We start from the raw sequence: 21,252 nt of genomic DNA, 5'->3' as shown, positions 1-21,252 counted from the left end.
ATTTTTGTGAATATTTTTTCTGAAGAAAGACAAACATAAATAACGATGAAAGCCAAAATATTAAATGTCACAGATATGTATTTACTGAGTAATACACTATTTTGTAGAAGGGGGTCAAAATGACAATTTTCACCTGAGATTTGGAACCAAATTAGTGAGGTGTAAAAATGACTTTTATTTTTTATTTTTACACAGAGATTGGTAAGTCAATTATTAAAATCTGTTAACTTTAGCAATCTTTGTTTCACTATATGCCAACGGTGAGAGTTCAAAAATCTTAAAAAGCACTTCTTGTGTTTTTTGCCTCAAGTTTGCATGCTTGTAACTCAAGAAGTATTAAATATATCTTAATATCCTTTTAGATTCTGGTTCTTAACAAACTTTCCTTTTGGTATCTTCATTTTAAAGGTACTCAATGGGCTCTTAATGCGGCTTCATGAGTAAATTGGTCAATTGTACACATTTTCAGTGGTTTTCTTTTAAAGAGGAATATCTAAAGAAATAATGTTAAAACTAGAGATGGATCTCAGCTCAACTGCATAGAACACCTGTCTGAGTGCCATAAATATTATTATGGAGCCACGTTAAGATCTCCATATCTCTCGGATTGAACCATCAAGGGCCTGAAGATACCAAAAGGAAAGTTTGTTAAGAACCAGAATCTAAAAGGAAATTAAGATATCTTTAATACTTCTTGAGTTACAGGCATGCAAACCTGAGGCAAAAAACACAGCTTTTTCCCATTTCTGAACTCTCACCGTTGGCATATAATGAAACAAAGATTGCTAAAGTTAACAGATTTTACTAATAGACCTACCGATCTCTGTGTAAATGACAATTTTCACCACCCTCTACAAAATAGTGGATTACTCAGTAAATACACATTTGTGACATTTAATATTTTGGCTTTCATAACTATTTAAGTTTGTCTTTCTACAGAAAAAAAATATTCACAAAATCAAAAATTGCTGGGGAAGTTTACGAAATTTGGTTGATGACACGGAATGATCCTTTAGTATCTTATAGCACAGCCCTATTTTACATTAACACTGAGGGCAATTCATTTAGGCTGCTTTAGGAATTGCACAGTATATAGATGCTTATATATGTGTGTTTTTAAATAAATAAATAAAACCGAGCATAATATAGAAAGTTTTGGAAATTGAGATTTATACATCATCTGAAAGCTTAAAAAAAAAAAAAATAAGATTCCATTGATGTATGTATGGTTTGAAAATCAAAAAAAGAATCAAAATATTGAGAAAATATTGAGAATTCCTTAGCAATGCATATCCACTGACAAAAATACATTTTCTGATATATTTATGCTAGAAAATTTACAAAATATCTTCATGGAACATGATCTTTACTAATATCCTAGTGATCTTTGGCATAAAAGAAAAATGTATCATTTTGACCCATACAGTGTTGCCACCATATAAAGGCATAACTACATCTGGAAATGTCTTAAATGTTTTTTGATTAATTAAATATTAATTTTCACACTTTTTTCTCTGAATCTGAGCTTAGTCGAGTCAAACTTGTCTGTCACAGGAGCGATCATAGTCTAAAAGAAATGTGTAGTTACACTGTTTGCCTTTGTAGGGCAGTATGGTAGTGTGTTATTCCCCACGCCTCATGCAGAATGTGGGACATTACATATTTTCTGTCAGGTGTGTATCACCATACACAAATTACATGCACATGTAACCAGAAACATGCTATTTTAGGATTCAGAAAGGAGGACATCTCTTACCAGCATTCCCACATGTGTACAGCTTGTAATTTAGTGCCTCAGAAAGTGCAAAAAAGTCTTTAGATAAGCTCTCTTTACAGTTGGGTGTAACATGTTTAGAATTTAATGACAGACTGTCTCAGATTTCATACTTACTTTACAATTAAGATGTGTGCATATTTAACTTCTCAGCGCTTGATTTCTCTTTATGTAATTAGTATGTAAAAATGTAACCCAAATTGGAACGGCAAAACTCTAATTATATCTGCAATTAGTGGAATGTACCATGATTATTTAAGGCACAGTGAGATCCTTTACCTACAGCTTACCACATTCTGCAAATATATTCTGGAAATGTCTGGTGAAAAAACAATGTTATTTAAATAATATATTAAATTATGTACTTATTTGCATTACAGTAATGCCAATAGGGGCATACATCTACTTTTAATTTTCAAGAAAAAAAATGTCAGTGTACCTAATGGTCTTTGAGGTGAAATTAGATTTTAACAGCATTTGACCGCTTTTTTTTCATTCAGGGAGAGAAAGGAGATGATGGCGCTTCAGGATCAGACGGACAACCAGGAATCCCTGTGAGTTTATTTTACCATCTTATGTGTCTGTTCTTTGTATATTTATTCCCTAATCTGTTTTCTGCCACAGTTTTAGTTCACAACAAAACAAAACCATTTTTAAGCCACTTTATTAGGTACACCAGTTCAACTGCTCATTAACACAAATATCTAATCAGCCAATCACATGGCAGCAACTCAATGCATTTAGGCATGTAGACATGGGCTGCGTTCCAGTTCGTTTTTTAAATGCCCTTCCCTCGCTAACTTCCCTCGGTCTCGTTGACTCGGATGTACGTCATTGCTTACGTTGCACGAGTGCCCACTACTGGCGGAACCTTTGCAGTGGGCTGAACTGGAACGCCCTAAGCCCTTGATCAATGGAGCTGATTTATTATTTATTTTTTCCCCTTACAAAATTGTTTAATACAGCATTCTATATGTATATATGTGTGTTTTAAATGTTTAAAAAATATTTAATATATATCATAGAGTTGTTTGTGGTGGGGTAAATTTAAACGTGATTTGCGGTGACGTCACAATCGTGTTGCATTGTGGGTTATGAAGCTGCCTGAAGTGTACATATGAAGTAGACTCGCTCCCTCGGTCAAAGTCGAGGGAGCGAGGGTCTGTCCATATAAACTTCACGAAGTGGAACGCACTTCAAAATGGCGGCAGGGATTCCCCCGAGGGGAAGTGTTCAGGGAAGTTCGCGAGTGCGTGTCTAAAACTGGAGTGGAACGCAGCCCAGGTCAAAATGATCTGCTGAAGTTCAAACTGTGCATCAGAATGGGGAAGAAAGATTTACGTGACTTTGAGCATGGTTTTTGATGACAGACGGGCTGGTCTGAGTATATCAGAAACTGCTGATCTACTGGGTTTTTCACACACATCCGTCTCTAGGGTTTACAGAGAATGTTAAGAAAAAGAGAAAATATTTTAGATAATATAATGAGAGGCAGTTCTGTGGCCGAAAATAGCTTGTTGATGCCAGAGGTCCGAGGAGAAAGACCAGACTGGTTTATGCTGATAGAAAGGCAACAGTATCTCAAATAACCACTTGTTACAACCGAGATCTGCAGAAGTGCATCTCTAAACACATCCAACCTTGAAGCAGATGAGCTCCAGCAGCAGAACACAGAACAAAACTGGACAATAGAAGATTGGAAAAACATTGCCTGGACTGATGAGTCTCGATTTCTGATGCGACATTCAGTTGGTAGGGTCAGAATTTGGCATAAACTATAAAGCATGGATCCATCCTGCCTTGAATCAATGGTTCAGGCTGGTGGTGGTGGTGGTGTAAGGGTGTGGGAGATATTTACCTTGCTCACTTTGGGCCTCTTTAGTACCAACTGAGCATTTTTTAGCCTACCTGAGTATTGCTGATGACCATGTCCATCTCTTTATGACCACAGTATACCCATCTTCTGATGGCAACTTCCAGCAGTATAACGAACCGTGTCAAGTGACATGTCAAATAAACTCAAACTGGTTTCTTGAACATGACAATGAGTTCACTAAACTCAGATGGCCTCCACAGTCACCAGATCCCAATCCAATAGAGCAGCTTTGGGATGTTCTGCAAAACTGCAGAAACCGTGTGGTGCTGTATGTCAATATGGACCAAAGTCTGTGATGTTTCCAGCACCTTTTTGAATCTACTCTCTAGTAAATCTCTAGTTTTCAGGTTATCTTGCTGTGAAATTTCTATAGCCCACCAGATTAAAACTTTCTAAATGACACATTAGCACTATAATAATGTTGTGATGTTTTCACTTTTAATCAAATATTTATGTGATGAGACTGACCGTGTAGTAGTGAAAGGGTACTAAATTTTCATGTATGATGTTTCTGGTGGAAAGGGCTGTGTCACATGGTTTGCAGGAGGCCCCACAGATTGCTGCTAACTCTAGATGTGGATAGTAATCCCCAGAATACATCAGGAATACATACACACACACACACACACACACACACACACATACACGTATATATATATATGTATATATATATATATATATATATATATATATATATATATATATATATATATATATATATATATATATATCACTCAACGTCAACTCTGTTTATGCACCAAATGTTCTTTAAAATCATCCTGCTTCATCACCAGTCATTGGACTGCAACTCTCTGAAAATGAGGAAGGAAAACGCTGCTGTACCACAACAGATGGGGTTTTAGTCATTCTTATTTCACAATGCCTGAAAACTGAAAGAGACTAATCTTGAGGTCTTTATAGGGTCCTGGCCACAAAGCAAACATAATCCCTTTTGTTTTACATAAGGGTTCATTATTATTCCTAATCCTAATATTCTTCTTTTTTTTAACCAGCTGCTTTTAAATTTAAATGCCTAGTGCTGGTCTGTTTGAGCTGTTGACACACACACACACATTGCAAGAACTCTCTCTCTCTCTCTCTCTCTCTCTCTCTATATATATATATATATATATTATAAAGCAGTGACATTTTTTACATCAGTGACATTAAAATTTCTTTGTTAGAATAGAATGTGTTTGTTCTCACCATAACAAATGAGATGGCAGGAAGAGCATGTAAACTAATTGCTGATGCCTTGCAAAGTTTGGTGATTGTGGTTGCAAGGGTGTCACTTCTACAGAACGAGTTAATGATTTGTTTTATTAGAAGCTGCTTTCTTAGACACGCATCACTATTATTTTTGCTCACACTTCTTGTTAGTTATTTTAATAGACCCAAACTGAACTATTACACTTTGGTAACTCGTCCTGCACAGTTTGCGCTATGAACATGAACTCCTCTTGTTGAGGAGTGGTGTGTTATTACTTTTGAGACGCAGACTTTTATTTATTCGTTTATTTGTTTAACAGCTGCGGCTTGAAACTTGCAGCTGTATATTTCTGCATGGTTAGTGCTAGATGGTTTCGATCAAAAGCTAAATTGAAGTGACTTCAGATTGTTTATGCTTCCAACAGCTAATGACTTGAAGTGATGTGGTTTAGTCCTCACTGTAAATATTTAGATATCCTTGGCTTAGTTTGATATATATTCATATAGTAAGTATTCCCTTTTGGGGGAACGTTTTGGCAAGCACACAGTTTTGCCCATTTCCAAGCCCAGATGCTAAGAGTAGCTTTATGGAAACTTTTAGGTAGACTGTGTCATGTGATTCATTTAACAGTTAATACACCCCTCCCTCTTCCTGAGGTTGTGGTGAACCTCTGAATGTTCTCATTTCTCTTTCTTTCCTGTGGATCCGTTTTATTTGGCCAGATCGTGGACACAGCAGGTGGAGACAGAGGTATTTCTAGTAACCAATTCCTTAATGTCAATAAATGCTCTAGTGCACTCCTAGAGGTCAGCGGTTTTTCTGCACGCCCCCAACCTCTGTCTCCTTTTCTTTCCGTCTGAAAAAGATCTGTCTTTCATGTCTGCTGCCACATGCACTGTGTGGAAACAGTTTTACACTCATTCATTTCACAAGTTGTTTGGCCTGTGCTTCCTGTTTATGGCCAATGGCTCATTTGAAAGGAAAATTTACAGCATTTTGAAATTCCTAAAATCTTTTGGTGCAGGAAACGGGATGTATCAGCTGTGACTGGTTATAGGTGTGGTGATTTATGCTTCTCTTTTATCTTTCATCATAAAACTCTGATGTAAACCGCTCTAATGAAACAATACGTGCTTGCCAGTATGTTGAATGGGTTACAGTGTGGCTTGGCTATGACACAGAAAGGCAGCACCGGGTAAGTAAACATTCAATAGTGGTAGTAAAAAGTGCTGCCAGCATGTTAAAGTCACCATGAAATCAAAATTTTTTTATGGAATATTGCAGGATTTATTATAAACTATTTATCCGTGCACATCATTTTTTTTTTTTTAAATTCACGTCTTCATAATCTTTCATCAAAATAACTTCCCCTCCCTCTTATTGTGGCTTCTCTGATAACGTTTCCTGGCGTGTGGGTGAGACAACCTGTCACTAACATGAGATCAACCAAAAGAAATCAACAATGATCCAACAAAATCCAATCAAATCAATTGCCATTTCACTCTGATATATGTCACAATAGGGAATAAAAGACTATCTCAGCTTCTGTTTCAGAGTAGATCCTTAATTGTGAATTGCAATCATTGTTTCAAATTTGCACAGATAGAAAAAGGCTCATGGGAAGCAAAACTGTACCGCCTAAACCATGGCACATGACTGCTTTTTTTGTTTTTAGGGGATACGGGGGCTTCCTGGAGAGATAGGCCCTGCTGGACCTCAAGTAAGAATTTAAATGACTTAAAAACTATTCATTAAAAAAAACGTTTTTTGAAAGAAATGTATACTTTTATTCAGCAAAGATGCATTAAATGACAGTAAAGACATTTATAATGTTAAAAAATATTTCTGTTTCAAATAAATGCCGTTCTTTTGAACTTTCTATTCATCAAACACAACTGTCAACATTGATGATGACGACAATAAGAAATGTTTCTTGAGCACAAAATCAGCAGATTAGAATGATTTCTGAAGGATCATGTGACACTGAAGACTGTTGACATTGACGCGCACAGATAAAGTTTATTACTTGATCGCTATCAGTACTGTGGGAATCGACAAACCTGTTCATCTTCTTCTTTTTTTTCTCAGCGTTATCATTAAAAAAAAAATCACTTGGTTTTGCATTGGCCATTGAGGAGAATAAATGAGCAATTTGTGAACAGCAAAGCATTTGGAAGGAACATACACATTTAATTTCTGGCTCTTTAGTTGTTTTACATTCAAAATCAAGTTTCTGTGTTATGGTAATGTAATGACAGCTTTGCATCACAGGAATAAATTATATTTAAAATAGTGTTAAAAGTGTTATTTTAAATTGTACTATTTCACAATTTTACTGTTTTTTTTTACTGTATTTTTGGTTGAATAAATGCTGCCTTGATGAGCATAATAGACTTTAAAATATTTAAAAAAATATAACCCAGCCAAACTTTTGAATGATAGTTAATATCATTTTAAGAGTGTTGATTTTGTCACAGCAACTTTTAACAAGTTATTTTGACAGGGTGAGCGAGGCATGCCAGGACCAGCAGGCTTTACTGGACCAACAGGACAGCAGGTATCTCATAATTTCAACAGAATGATGTTTTTGTTTAGTGCAAATTGTTGGCTCAATGCTAAAAATGCTAAGCAGTAGCTGTTTAGTTTCCTCATCAAGGCCTCTAATTTTGAGTAACATGTCCAGCATAAATGTTTCTACACAAAATCATGCACCTATTACTTTTGTAAGAAAACATAAGATTGTAAGAATATAAGAATATAAGATTGGATAATTAAAAAAAAAAAAACATAAATGGGAACCAGAATATCTTTGTCTTTGTGGACCAGCGGTCTTTTGTAATCACCTAGAAAACCACTCATAACACTTTACTGACCACATGGCAAAACTGTGCAAACCACACAGAACACCCTAGCTCTGTGGTGGCACGTTTGCCACAGCTTTTTACAAAATCTGCCAGCAAAATCTGGCGAATCAGACAGCTCTCACAAGTTTAGGTGTTGATTTAAATTTTCAACAGCGTTTCTCAGCTTTAATCACTTACTGCATCTTTAAATGCTTTAGCATTGAAATACTGATATTTGATGCTTTTCTTATTGCAAAGTTGTCTTTAAAAATGTCTTTAATTTCAGGGACCCCCAGGCCCAGCTGGCCCACCTGGCATAGAAGGTCCTCCTGGTCCAAAGGTAAATCATCCCAGTTAATATGCATAGTTTATTGCATATTTTGCATTAAGTCATATTTTATATAATATATTTATATAACTTGTTAAATGATATAAAAAAAAAAAACTAAAACATACAATGATTTTATATATATATATATATATATATATATATATATATATATATATATATATATATGAGAAATATCACACTCATATATATATATATATATATATATATATATATATGAGAAATAGCCATCATATATATATATATATATATATATATATATATATATATATATATATATATATATATATATATATATATATATATATATGAGAAATATCACACTCATAGCCATGCGATATGGCTGTATATCAGCACGGCTGTGATTCGTCCATAGGCACAGCCATATCCCATAGCCACAGCTACGAGTGTGATATTGCTTTTATACAACAGTTCGACGGCAAGAGTGTGTAAACAAATAAAAACAACAACGGAGTGTCTTTAAAACCCTCTTTTGTGCAGCACTACTTCCTTCCGCCATGGATTCAAATCTCAAGTTGACAGTTGGACCAAGCTTCCGTTACTAATTCTAAAACGTCACTTTAGAACTAGTAACGAAGGAATGTTGAGTCATATATATATAATATTTTAATTAGCAATGATGCATTTAATTGATAAAGTATTTTTATTTTTTTATATCACTTCTCAGCATCGGTTTACGGCTTGATTATAAGTGTACTATATAACATTTGATATATTGTATAAATATTATATAATATTATATGTTATATTATATAACATTTTATTGAAACTTGTTGACAGGGTAATTCTGGCTCTCGGGGACAGGATGGGCTCCCTGGTGCACCTGGTGCTAAAGTGAGTAAGCTAAAGGAGGGGGATTTCCACACATAAAGATCTGAAAATATGATATTATCTTGTTTAGTGACATACCTGCCACTTTTGCAGACAGCTTCAGGAAATAACTTTGAGCAGCAGATGTTATATTAAGCCTCGATCAAGAAAATGTGTGTATTTTACAGAGTGTGAAATGGTTGCAATTTTTAATCCATTGCATTCATTGTACATTAAGCAGAAGAGTTAAGTTTTAAAGTGATAGGTCACCTGAAAATGAAAAGGTCTTCTGAAGCCATACAGTAGCTACAGTATATGCAAAAAAATGAAATGTATGTCTTTATTCATTGAGAAATGTCTGTCCAGGGTCCCTCTGAGTCCTTAAATTAAGTTTGATCAAATTTAGGGCCATTTGAAGTCTTCTTAAATATCTTAAATTGTATAACAAAAGTCCTAATTATCATTTTAAGAGGTCTTAGATTGGGCGACTGAAAACTGACCTAATGCGATTACTAAACTTCAAAAGTGGGCTGCTCCTGTCAGAGGAATGAAAGCACATTATTTAAAACACCATTTTAACACAATTATTCATGATATAGATTTCACTAGTATCGGCACCATAATCTGTTTATTGCATTCTTTAAATATTATTATTGTATCAGCAAAATCCAATATCTGTTTAAATTTGTATGCATTGATATATTAGTACAAAACTAATTAAACGATACCTGTTAGTAAGTATAGCAATGTTGTACAAGTGAACCATCTAAATATTGTCTTATAAAGGTGTATGCATGTATCTACAGGGTTCAGATGGAGAGCACGGCATTCAAGGTCCCCCTGGTATTAGAGGTCTACCAGGGTTCAAAGGTCATAAGGTATGTTCTTCAACACAGACAAACCTTGCTTTGGGATGCTTTAATAAAAATGTCCATACTATAGATGGACTCATAGGTTGCATTACAAATAGTCATCATCTGTCACTGATTGGCTTTCATGCTATGTTTTATTCGTCAATAAACTATTGTAATGATTGGTATTTTTAAAGTTGCAATGAAACAGAAGTAACGACAGATATTTTCCTTTGCATTGTAATGTACATCTAAATATAATAGATTAGAAAAAAATAAAAACAATTTAGGCAAGGGGCTTGGTTGTATGGATTGATTGTTGATTGGATTTTGAGATGTGGGTGTTTCACTCAATTGCATGAATGCAGGCTTGCGGGTGTGGGGTTTAAGTGAACTAAATAATTGGAGACAGCAACAGAAAGAAGTCTGTTATTTTCACCAAAATATTCTGTTATGAAATTTTAATTAACTTACAAGGTCAAATGAGTAAAAAAAAAAATAATAATAATAATAAAATAAACATTCATGGATGAATCATTCATATATACATACATATATATATATATATATATATATATATATATATATATATATATATATATATATATATATATATATATATATATATATATATATATATATATATACATGCATTTACAAAATAGACAGGCTGACTTTAATGTGGCATTTGACATTTCAATAATCACTTATTTTGTTTTTCCCCTCTTTTTCCCCTCCTATCACCTACAGTGCAAAAAAATGAACAATATCATGAGTCATTACAGAAATTTTCATTTTCCTTTCTAAATTCTCACTTGCATATTTTTCCTGCTCTGTTTTCGTGGTGCTTAAAACCTTTTTATTATCTCTTATTTTCTTTACTTTGAATCCTTATAGGCATATTTTGTAGTAAGAATGATTCTTAAAATCATCATGAAATCAAAATGGACCATTCTTGTTTTTCTGCTATATTGCTATATTTATCATAAATGATTTATGATTTTTTATTTATTTATGTGCCCTCATAATCTTTAATCAAAATATCCTTTCCCTCTTGCAGTGACATCTCTTCTCTGATGATGTGTTTACTGGCGTGAGGGCGGGACAACCGAGAGGCTACTCACTGCAGAGCCGATGGGTGGAGCTTGACTTCCAGCTCCACCTCACTGGATGTAATGGGTGGAGCAAGACGGTCTAACTACATCCTAACTCTACCAATGACACTATCACTAAACATAACTCCACCCATTATGCCCAGAGAGTGGCAGCTGGACATCATTTGGCTCTGCAGTGAGCACCACTCGGGACACTCTGTCAATCACACGAGATCACAGCAATAGCAAACTACAACCATCCAATCATTTCCCTATTGACAAAATCAAGCCCCGCCCTACATTTTTATTTCTTGTTTAAGAAGCCTTTTCACTTGGATATATACGTCACGATAGGGAAGAAAAGACTATCACAACTTCCATTTCATGCTGACTTTCACACAAAATGATGAAGTGTTGAATTTTAAATGTAATTCAGCAAATGACTATTTTTGGTTAATGCAACCTCTGGATGGACTGTAAACTTTTGCACTTGAATGTATTGTTTCACGAGTTTGCCTGCCCATCCAGTCTACATAATTAATGGTAAATGAACTTGGCTTGCTGTCCTCAATGGAGGCTTACATACCATCATAATGATAATTGACAGGACTGAATGATTAGGCTCCCCCCAAGCCTATGTTTGGAACTTCATTAAAAATATTCCTTGTTTCAGCACTGTTAAATGCCACGCTCTTACATGCTTGTGCACTTTTGCAGGGTGACTCAGGATCATCTGGACCAAGGGGAAGTCAGGTACTGTTACTGCTCAGTGATCACTGACAAATTTGACATTTGATTTCTCACTGACTGATTAAAAAAAAAAAACATGTCGTGAGAGAGAGAGAAAAGAGGATGTAAAAAAAAAAAGGTGTTACTGTTGCTGTTTTTTTCGAACAGGAATTCCTACCTACAGAAGACACAAACACATGCACATTTTTTTTTTTCAGCAGTCAGAGTCAAAAAGTTTTAACAAAGTACCACACAACATGTTTTATTGGTTAATGCTGATTTGGTGCTGGTCCAGCTTGTGGATAAGCGCAGTCATGCTGTTTACCAGCAAAACAAAGTAAATTTGTTGACCAAGACTTTCTGGTTTCAGAAATTAAGACCAACTACTGTTTGCTGGCCTTTTTGGCATGGTATTGTACAGTTTTGTTAGAACAATATTGACATTCTGATGATAAATCTCTCATTCCAGGGCGAGAAAGGAAACCAGGGAGAACCTGGAGTTGCTGGAAAACATGTATGTAACAGTCTTTATGCTTTATTAGTGATGTAGCTAATACACATGCACTTCTGGTTATGAATTTGAACAAACCCCTAAAACCTACGTATTAATCTTTGACACGCAGCTTACCCACATTGCTTGTGCAATGGAAATGAAAACATCCCACGCACTTGTTTTGAAGTTAGAACGCGAGTCTCCGTATTTAGAAACCATAGAGACTTGAGGTTGGACTCTTTTGATTTGAGCTAGGAAGTAACTTCTCATCGACCATCCAGAAGACCCATGCAACTACATAACAATGCTCTAAAAACAATTAGAAACCATGTAGAAATGCTCTGGCAACAAATTTTTATATGAAAAAAAAAAAAAAAAAAACAGTTATATACACAAACTACTGTTCAAACATTTGGGGTAGAACTTTTTTTTTTTGAAAGTAATAATACTTTTATTCAGCAAGGACGCATTAAATTTGATCAAAAGTAACTGTAAAGAAATTTATAATGTTACATTTCTATTTTAAAGGTGCCCTAGAATTAAAAATTTAATTTATCTTGGCATAGTTAAATAACAAGAGTTCAGTACATGTATGGTCATATAATTAGAATATCATCAAAAAGTTGATTTATTTCACTAATTCTATTCAAAAAGTGAAACTTGTATATTATATTCATTCATTACACACAGACTGATATATTTCAAATATTTATTTCTTTTAATTTTGATGATTATAACTGACAACTTAGGAAAATCCCAAATTCAGTATCTCAGAAAATTAGAATATTACTTAAGACCAATACAAAGAAAGGATTTTTAGAAATCTTGGCCAACTGAAAAGTATGAACATGAAAAGTATGAGCATGTACAGCACTCAATACTTAGTTGGGGCTCGCGGCGTGGCATGGAGTCCATCAGTCTGTGGCACTGCTCAGGTGTTATGAGAGCCCAGGTTGCTCTGATAGTGGCCTTCAGCTCTTCTGCATTGTTGGGTCTGGCATATCGCATCTTCCTCTTCACAATACCCCATCGATTTTCTATGGGGTTAAGGTCAGGCGAGTTTGCTGGCCAATTAAGAACAGAGATACCATGGTCCTTAAACCAGGTACTGGTAGGTTTGGCACTGTGTGCAGGTGCCAAGTCCTGTTGGAAAATGAAATCTGCATCTCCATAAAGTTGGTCAGCAGCAGGAAGCATGAAGTGCTCTAAAACTTCCTGGTATACGGCTGCGTTGACCTTGGACCTCAGAAAACACAGTGGACCAACACCAGCAGATGACATGGCACCCCAAACCATCACTAGACTGTGGAAACTTTACACTGGACCTCAAGCAACGTGGATTGTGTGCCTCTCCTCTCTACCTCCAGACTCTGGGACCCTGATTTCCAAAGGAAATGTAAAATTTACTTTCATCAGAGAACATAACTTTGGACCACTCAGCAGCAGTCTAGTCCTTTTTGTCTTTAGAAGCTTCTGACACTGTCTGTTGTTCAAGAGTGGCTTGACACAAGGAATGTGACAGCTGAAACCCATGTCTTGCATATGTCTGTGCGTAGTGGTTCTTGAAGCACTGACTCCAGCTGCAGTCCACTCTTTGTGAATCTCCCCCACATTTTTGAATGGGTTTTGTTTCACAATCCTCTCCAGGGTGTGGTTATCCCTATTGCTTGTACACTTTTTTTCTACCACATCTTTTCCTTCCCTTCGCCTCTCTATTAATGTGCTTGGACACAGAGCTCTGTGAACAGCCAGCCTCTTTTGCAATGACCTTTTGTGTCTTGCCCTCCTTGTGCAAGGTGTCAATGGTCATCTTTTGGACAAATGTCAAGTCAGCAGTCTTCCCCATGATGTTGTAGCCTACAGAACTAGACTGAGAGACCATTTAAAGGCCTTTGCAGGTGTTTTGAGTTAATTAGCTGATTAGAGTGTGGCACCAGGTGTCTTCAATATTGAACTTTTTCACAATATTCTAATTTTCTGAGATACTGAATTTGTGATTTTCCTTAGATGTCAGTTATAATCATCAAAATTAAAAGAAATAAACATTTGAAATATATCAGTCTGTGTGTAATGAATGAATATAATATACAAGTTTCACTTTTTGAATGGAATTAGTGAAAATAAATCAACTTTTTGATGATATTCTAATGATTTGACCAGCACCTGTACAGTGAGTCTCAAACACCACTGTTTCCTCCTTCTTATATAAATTTCATTTGTTTAAAAGACCTCCGACGAACAGGCGAATCTCAACATAACACCGACTGTTACGTAACCTTTGGGGTATACGCCCCCAATATTTGCATATGCCAGCTCATGTTCAAGGCATTAGACAAGGGCAGGACATCTGGATGTGCACAGTTGAATCATCAGACTAGGTAAGCAAGCAAGGACAACAGCGAAAAATGGCAGATGGAGCAATAATAACTGACATGATCCATGATATCATGATATTTTTAGTGATATTTGCAAATTGTCTTTCTAAATGTTTCGTTAGCATGTTGCTAATGTACTGTTAAATGTGGTTAAAGTCACCATCGTTTCTCACTGTATTCACGGAGACCAGACTGTCGTTATTTTCATTTTTTAAACACTTGCAGTCTGTATAATTCATAAACACAACTTCATTCTTTATAAATCTCTCCAACAGTGTGTAATGTTAGCTTTTGCCACGGAGCACTATCAAACTCATTCAGAATCAAATGTAAACATCCAAATAAATACCATACTTACGCGATTAGACATGCTGCATGACGAACACTTTGTAAAGAACAATTATGAGGGTTATATTAGCTGTGTGAACTTTGTTTATGCTGTTAAAGGCAAGCACAAGCTCCGTGGGCGGGGAGCGTGAGCATTTAAAGGGGCCACAGCCTAAATCGGCTCGTATTTAATGATGCCCCAAAATAGGCAGTTAAAAAAATTAATTTAAAAAAATCTATGCGGTATTTTGAGCTGAAACTTCACAGACACATTCAGGGGACACCTTAGACTTATATTACATCATTTAAAAAGACGTTCTACGGCAACTTTAAATAAATGCTGTACTTTTGAACTTTCTACTCATTCAAGAATCCTAAAAAATATATCATGGTTTCCACAAAAAAAGCTGTTTTCAATATTGATATTAAGAAATGTTTCTTGAGCAGCAAATCAGCATATTAGAATAATTTCTGAAGGATCATGTGACACTGAAGACGAGTAATGATGCTAAAAATTCAGCTTTGCCAATAATTCGGTTCATAATATTATTGTTTCATATAATATTTAAATGCAGATTAACTGCACAGCACCTAATGTGTGTGATGTACTTCTGTTATTCTCAACAGGGTGAACCGGGCCTGAAAGGGAACAAAGGAGAGGTACATAACCAACTACTCATAAAACATAACTACTGTTGTCAATAACTCACAACGGCTTCCCGATGAGTCAGAACCTGAAAGTCTCTCGGTTACCCAGCAAGGGACAAATACAAGATTCAAGGTTTTGAGCCAAACATATACAGTGTCGCAACACAGCAAATTTTAAAGTGTTGAATTCACACTCACAGTGTCAAAATTAACACATTTTCGGGGTTTATATAGGTCCACACTAAATAGTTAAACTAACACTTTAAATGGAGTTACTTTTTTAACACTTGTATGGAGTTAAAACAACACTGTAAGTGTTCATAACACAATTATTGGTGTTTTTCCCCCTCATTTACACTGCTAGTGTTAAAACTACACTAGATGTGTCAACACCAAGAGAGTTCTTTCCACACTAATATTGTGTTCATACAAACCCCGATTTGTCATTAAATGTAATCTGTATTCAGTTGAACTAAAAACACAATGTGTGCATTAAATAACAGCCAATACGTTGTATCAGTTTGAACATTTATTTTCAACAATGACACCCCCTTTCCACCAGCACGAACCGGGTGCTAGTTCAGAGCTAGTGCTAGTGCCAGTTCGGAGTTGGTTCAACTGACGAGCCTTCTAAGAACCGGTTTGCCTTTCCACGGGCTAGAGAGCCAGCACAGAGCCAGGTCTTACGTCACGTATACGTCTCATATTTCACAGCAAAGCTAGCGCTGCAGCGCCAAACGCAAACACACCTGGGCTGCGTTTCCCAAAAGCATCGTAAGCCTAAGATGATCTTAGCTGGATCTACGATCATCTTAGGCTTACGATGCTTTTGGGAAACGTACCCAGGCTTGTTTGAGATGCATCGGCTTCCTGCATAGCGATCGGCGCATGACATCAAAGCTCCGCTAGAACGATCCAAAAGCGCAAGGAGTCGTATGCTCTACAAACGCTCCCGCAGATCCGCAGCACCCACCGAATCGGTCCGCGCTGCTCCGATGCATCTCGAACAAGCCTTCTATCAACAATCGCGGATGTTTCACTACTGTTGATGCTCATAGCTTTGCGAACCTACATCGGCATCCAAACACGACTCGCCGTAATTTGTATATAGACGGAGATTACAATCGAGCTGCTATTAGCTCGATTAGCTGCTATTTCAAAAATGGCGGTCACAGGTGTCTTGTTGGTCACAGGTAACCCCGCCCCCAGCCCCTGATGCAAGCGGTTCTTACTTCTAGCCCAGCAACGTTTTGGTGCTACTTACGAACCACTTTTCCTGGTTCGGAGCTGGTTCTTTGTGTGTTGAAAGACAAAGAACTGATTTGAAACTAGGCTCTGGCTCCGAACCAGCACTCAAACGGCCTTGGTGGAAAAGGGGTAAAATTCACCCATGTGAACTCTTCAGGTCAAAAGACCTGTAAAACTTCAAAATGTTAGCGTTTAATCATACTCTCTACTTCCAATATCTGTACTTTAAATACATGATGCTCCAAAAAAATGTTGTCAAAAGTTTGTCAATGCTTCCCATGCAATTCCTTTACTTTGGGAGACTCACTTGTAAGACCAACATCAGTGTTGCCGAGTGTAGCAGGAAGATAAAGATAAAAGGACCTACATAGCAGGTAGAAACAGTAGACTTAAAGTTCAATAGCACTCAAGGAGCTGGTTCCTTCAGAAGAGATGAGGTGCTTCTTCAACCACAAAGAATTTGTCGATCCTGCCCTTGATCCTTTTCAATACCAGTAGGAATGGCTGGTGGTCCTCCCTCTGACTGAGATGGCCTTCAATACTGGTGCAGGTGCAGGACTGTAAACAGCAAAAACAAAAATTACAGACGGAAAAAAATAAAAAAATTGCAAAGATTAATGCATAAATCTCAGTACTAGTATTGTTTGATGAGAATTGTGCTTTAAGGGATAGTTCACCAAAAATAATGTTGTTCCACTCCCGTAAGACTTTTGTTCATCTTTTAAATACAAGTGAAAATACGGAAAGATTTGTCCACCCACAAAGTCCACGCAGCTACCACTTTGATGCTTCAAAAAGTTCATGGGATTGTAAAACTAATCCATACGAAGTTTAGCACTTTAGACCTTTAGGCCACCTTATATGATGGAGATTAATTTAAGGTTTTTATTCACATTAATCAGCACAAATAGTTCTTGTGGAAGCTCAAACGATGCTGCATAACACTGAGAATAATCTCGTGCGTGAATTCCCGTTTACCATATCTGATCTGTTTGTGTTTATAAATGTTTATATGCAAATAAAAAGACAAAGTTAAATATTCACATAATGCAATTCTCTTCAAAAAGTTCATAAAGAGATCATAAAACTGATCCAAATGAATTAAGTTGTTCCGTATTTTCTGAAGCATCACAGTGGTATTGGTATACTGTCAATGAATCGACAAATCAGACTTCATTAAAATAACTACATTTGTGTTATTTGTGTTATCTTATCGTAGTCTTCTTTCTCGTCACTGGATTATTTTTTCAGGGCGTCATGGACAATCTGATTAAACAACATTATGGGTTACAACTTGAGACTAGTAAAATGATGGAAGGTAATTATTACAGACAAATTAATTGTGAAAAACAACATGCATACCTGTTTGCCATCACATCTATGCTAAATCTGTCACTGGCCTTTGTTTGCTGGTTTTGGGCTGCTCATGGTCGGACAAAGAATGAGTACATGTGCTGGAGGTTGAGGATCTTGTGTGTGACTAAGAGAGAAAAGCAAAACAATTTAATGTTTCACGTCTATAAATGTCTTAATTCATACCGGGCTAAAGATAAAACATTTACACTATATTGTGGAGAACTTAAAAAAAACATTAAAAGTATTAATATTTACCATTCAATTCACATTTATTTGTGTAGCGCTTTTTTTTTTTTCACAATATATAGTTTCAAATACCAAATACCATCAGGATTACCACCAGACATCTTAAGTTTAAATTTTGATGACTTCAATGTGTGTCCTCTACCACATCAGTGTCTGTCTTTTTTTTTTTTTTTTTTTTTTTTTTAATTGTCATAAATACAGTTTTTTTTTTTTTTTTTGCAAACTCAAATGGCAAAGCTTGAAACAAGCCCTGTGGACTTTAAGCACGGTTGCTATATGACTGGCTTTAATTTCAAAGCCACAGCACTTACCTTCATTTAGAAAATCTTGGAACGCACCATGATATTGAACTTTAACCGGCATGACGACAGCTGTTGGTCAAGAAAAATGCAAATAGTTAACTTTAAATAAAGTCCAGCGAAGATGCAGTCAGAAGCTCAATTTGTCATCTCACAAATTATATATTAAAGTGAGATTGCAAACAAACCATTGCAAATGAAGCGCAACGTTAGACACATCTCTAGTTCTGGAACGGGTCTTTTCATACGTGGCCAGAAATATAATGTTAGTATATATAACCGCGACGCGGTTTCACTATAATTCGAGCGCGGGGTGCAGATTCGCACCTAACGATGCTGCACTTACACGTTCCGAGGCTGTGGAAAATAACGCACGGCGGTCCTAAAATGACAAAGTGCATATTATTGCCTAAATTTGCCAGCACAAACAACTAACGTTAGAGCCCCAGGAGAGAAATAAATGCTGCGTCATTACGTTCATTTGTTTCAACGCATTGAACAGTTACATGAATCACAGAAAATATTGCCTATTTTTCAGTCCAAAGTCTAATGCTGCGTTCCAGGCAGGTTTTTGAGCCCATAAGTCACGATTTCAAATCACGACTCACGACTTTGTAGCGTTCCAGGAAAGTCACGCCAAACTGCATAAAAGTGACACTGATAGTGTTCTTTGAACTTTTTAGTGAACTTGTTTAACAACTGTTTTAACAGCAGCGCCACACACACATCACATCAACCATTGTCGCCCTCTCTCTACGTCATCATGTTACGTCGTCTGCAGACATATCTAATCATCATTCTATTACATCTCCCCCTTTTACAAATTCGTTTGAATGTTGGAACAACAGTGTTGCTTCACATATTCATGTAACTTGCATGCATGTAAAGCATAACATTTCCCTTCCGTATGTAGAACATACACAGTCACATATTCTAACTAAGAATAATTAAATTTTGTTACCAGAACTCTATGCAGTGCTGTAAACTACATTCACCATCTCAACATTTCTCAAACTAACCCTACTATGCATTTCTGTCTCTTATCTTTCCTTTTCCATTTATAGGTCCAGGATTTGTGGTGGTCTGCTAATTGTCTGCTAGTTTTTTTCATTTTGTTCAGGAGTTTCTTGTCTTTTGTCCAGTGATTTATCAGCACTCTGTGTTGTTGGTAGTGCAGTATCGTGCTGTGGGGTATTTACAGATGTTGTTATTGGTGGTTTCCCCACTGGCACTTCTTGCAGTCCAGTTTGGTAAGGACCTGATCCCCTGGATACAGAAGAGGTAGGGTTTTAACACCATGTCGCTGGTTGTAGTAATGAGCCTGTTCCCTTTTCTTGGCTGCATCATTTTCTCTGATGACTTTTGTGTTCGGTCATTTGGGTAACAGATTTCTGTCAAGGGTGGGTAAGGTTGTTCGAATCTTGCGACCCATTAAGAGTTCTGCTGGACTGGCACCTGTACTGCTGCACGGAGTGGATCTATAACACATAAGTGCCAGGAGTTGGTCTTTTTGCTTTAAGATTCTTTTGGCTATTTGTACAGCTCTTTCAGCATGCCCGTTCCCTTGTGGGTGATGTGGGCTGGAGGTTATGTGTTTGAAATCCAGCTCACAAGCCAGTTCTTTGAACTCTGAACTGGTGAACTGTGGCCCGTTGTCGCTGACCACCTCCTCAGCTATACCAAATCGGGCAAAGATGGCTTTCAGTTTGTGCACTACTTGTGTACTGGTAGTTGTGGGCATGTGTAGTACCTCTAGAAAACGTGAGTAGTAGTCCGAAATTACTAGGTAGGCCTGTTTGTTTTGTTCGCACAGATCAATTCCGATCCTCTTCCATGGCCTTTCAGGAAGTGGCATGGAAATCAGTGGTTCTCTGGGCTGAGCTTGTCTCATTTCTTGGCAGGAGTGACAAGACAAGACTTTAAGTTTAATTTGGGACGATATGCCAGACCACCACACAGAGGTGTTTGCTCTTTCCGGGCATTTGCTCAGACCCTCGTGCCCGTCATGTATGCGATCTATGATCTCAGCCCTCAGGTTTTTGGATATTACCATTCTGTTGCCCCTGGTGACAATCCCTTCTTGAATTGACAGTTCATTTCTCATGGGGAAAAAGTCTCTGGCCAATGGGTGAACCCTGACTATGTGTTCAGGCCAGCCAGACGGAATGTATGTGATTACCCTTTGCAGGCTTTCATCTTCAACAGTGCTAGACCCGATGAAGGCCATCTTTTGCTTTGACGTTGGCATGCTGTCAGTAATGGACGCCACATAGCACTCCACATCTGAGTGGGTGTCTTTACAGTCCTGTATGTCGTCTGAGGGGCTCCGGGACAGAGCATCAGCTACTATGAGAGTTTTCCCGGGTGCGTATTCTGCAGTGGGGTTGAATTGCATCATTCTCATCAGCAGCCTTTGGCAACGAAGTGGAACCACATCCAAGTCTTTGGTGTGTCCAAGTCTTTTGACTAGTGGTTTGTGGTCACTGATCAGCTTGAACTCACTTAGATCATACAAGTACTTTTCAAATCATTCACATGACCAGACAGTGGCCAAACACTCTTTTTCTATTTGAGTGTACCTGATTTCAGCTTCGCTCAGTCGTCTGGAGCAATAAGCCACTGGTCTCCAGTCCTTGTCATGTTGCTGCATCAATACACCACCAATTCCATAGCTGCTTGTGTCTGCCGACACCATGGTTGGTT

At 37.0% G+C, this 21,252-nt stretch overlaps 1 protein-coding gene across 2 annotated transcripts in view; it reads left to right on the top strand.

Moving 5' to 3' along the window:
* Positions 1–21,252, top strand: part of si:ch211-106n13.3 (vWFA and Collagen domain-containing protein) — a 62,453-nt gene that overhangs the window by 21,726 nt on the left and 19,475 nt on the right. For both annotated transcript variants that reach the window (XM_048162283.1, XM_048162284.1), the window contains 9 exons: positions 2,275–2,328; positions 6,536–6,580; positions 7,364–7,417; positions 7,990–8,043; positions 8,854–8,907; positions 9,690–9,761; positions 11,546–11,581; positions 12,027–12,071; positions 15,380–15,412. In XM_048162283.1, the coding sequence (XP_048018240.1) occupies positions 2,275–2,328; positions 6,536–6,580; positions 7,364–7,417; positions 7,990–8,043; positions 8,854–8,907; positions 9,690–9,761; positions 11,546–11,581; positions 12,027–12,071; positions 15,380–15,412 (447 nt within the window). The remainder of the gene's footprint in view (positions 1–2,274; positions 2,329–6,535; positions 6,581–7,363; positions 7,418–7,989; positions 8,044–8,853; positions 8,908–9,689; positions 9,762–11,545; positions 11,582–12,026; positions 12,072–15,379; positions 15,413–21,252) is intronic.

The sequence above is a fragment of the Megalobrama amblycephala genome, linkage group LG17 (assembly GCF_018812025.1).
Source record: "Megalobrama amblycephala isolate DHTTF-2021 linkage group LG17, ASM1881202v1, whole genome shotgun sequence".
Classification (NCBI taxonomy): Eukaryota; Metazoa; Chordata; class Actinopteri; order Cypriniformes; family Xenocyprididae; genus Megalobrama; species Megalobrama amblycephala.
The sequence above is the reverse complement of the archived record's forward strand: the minus strand, read 5'-3'. Positions and strand labels throughout refer to the sequence as shown.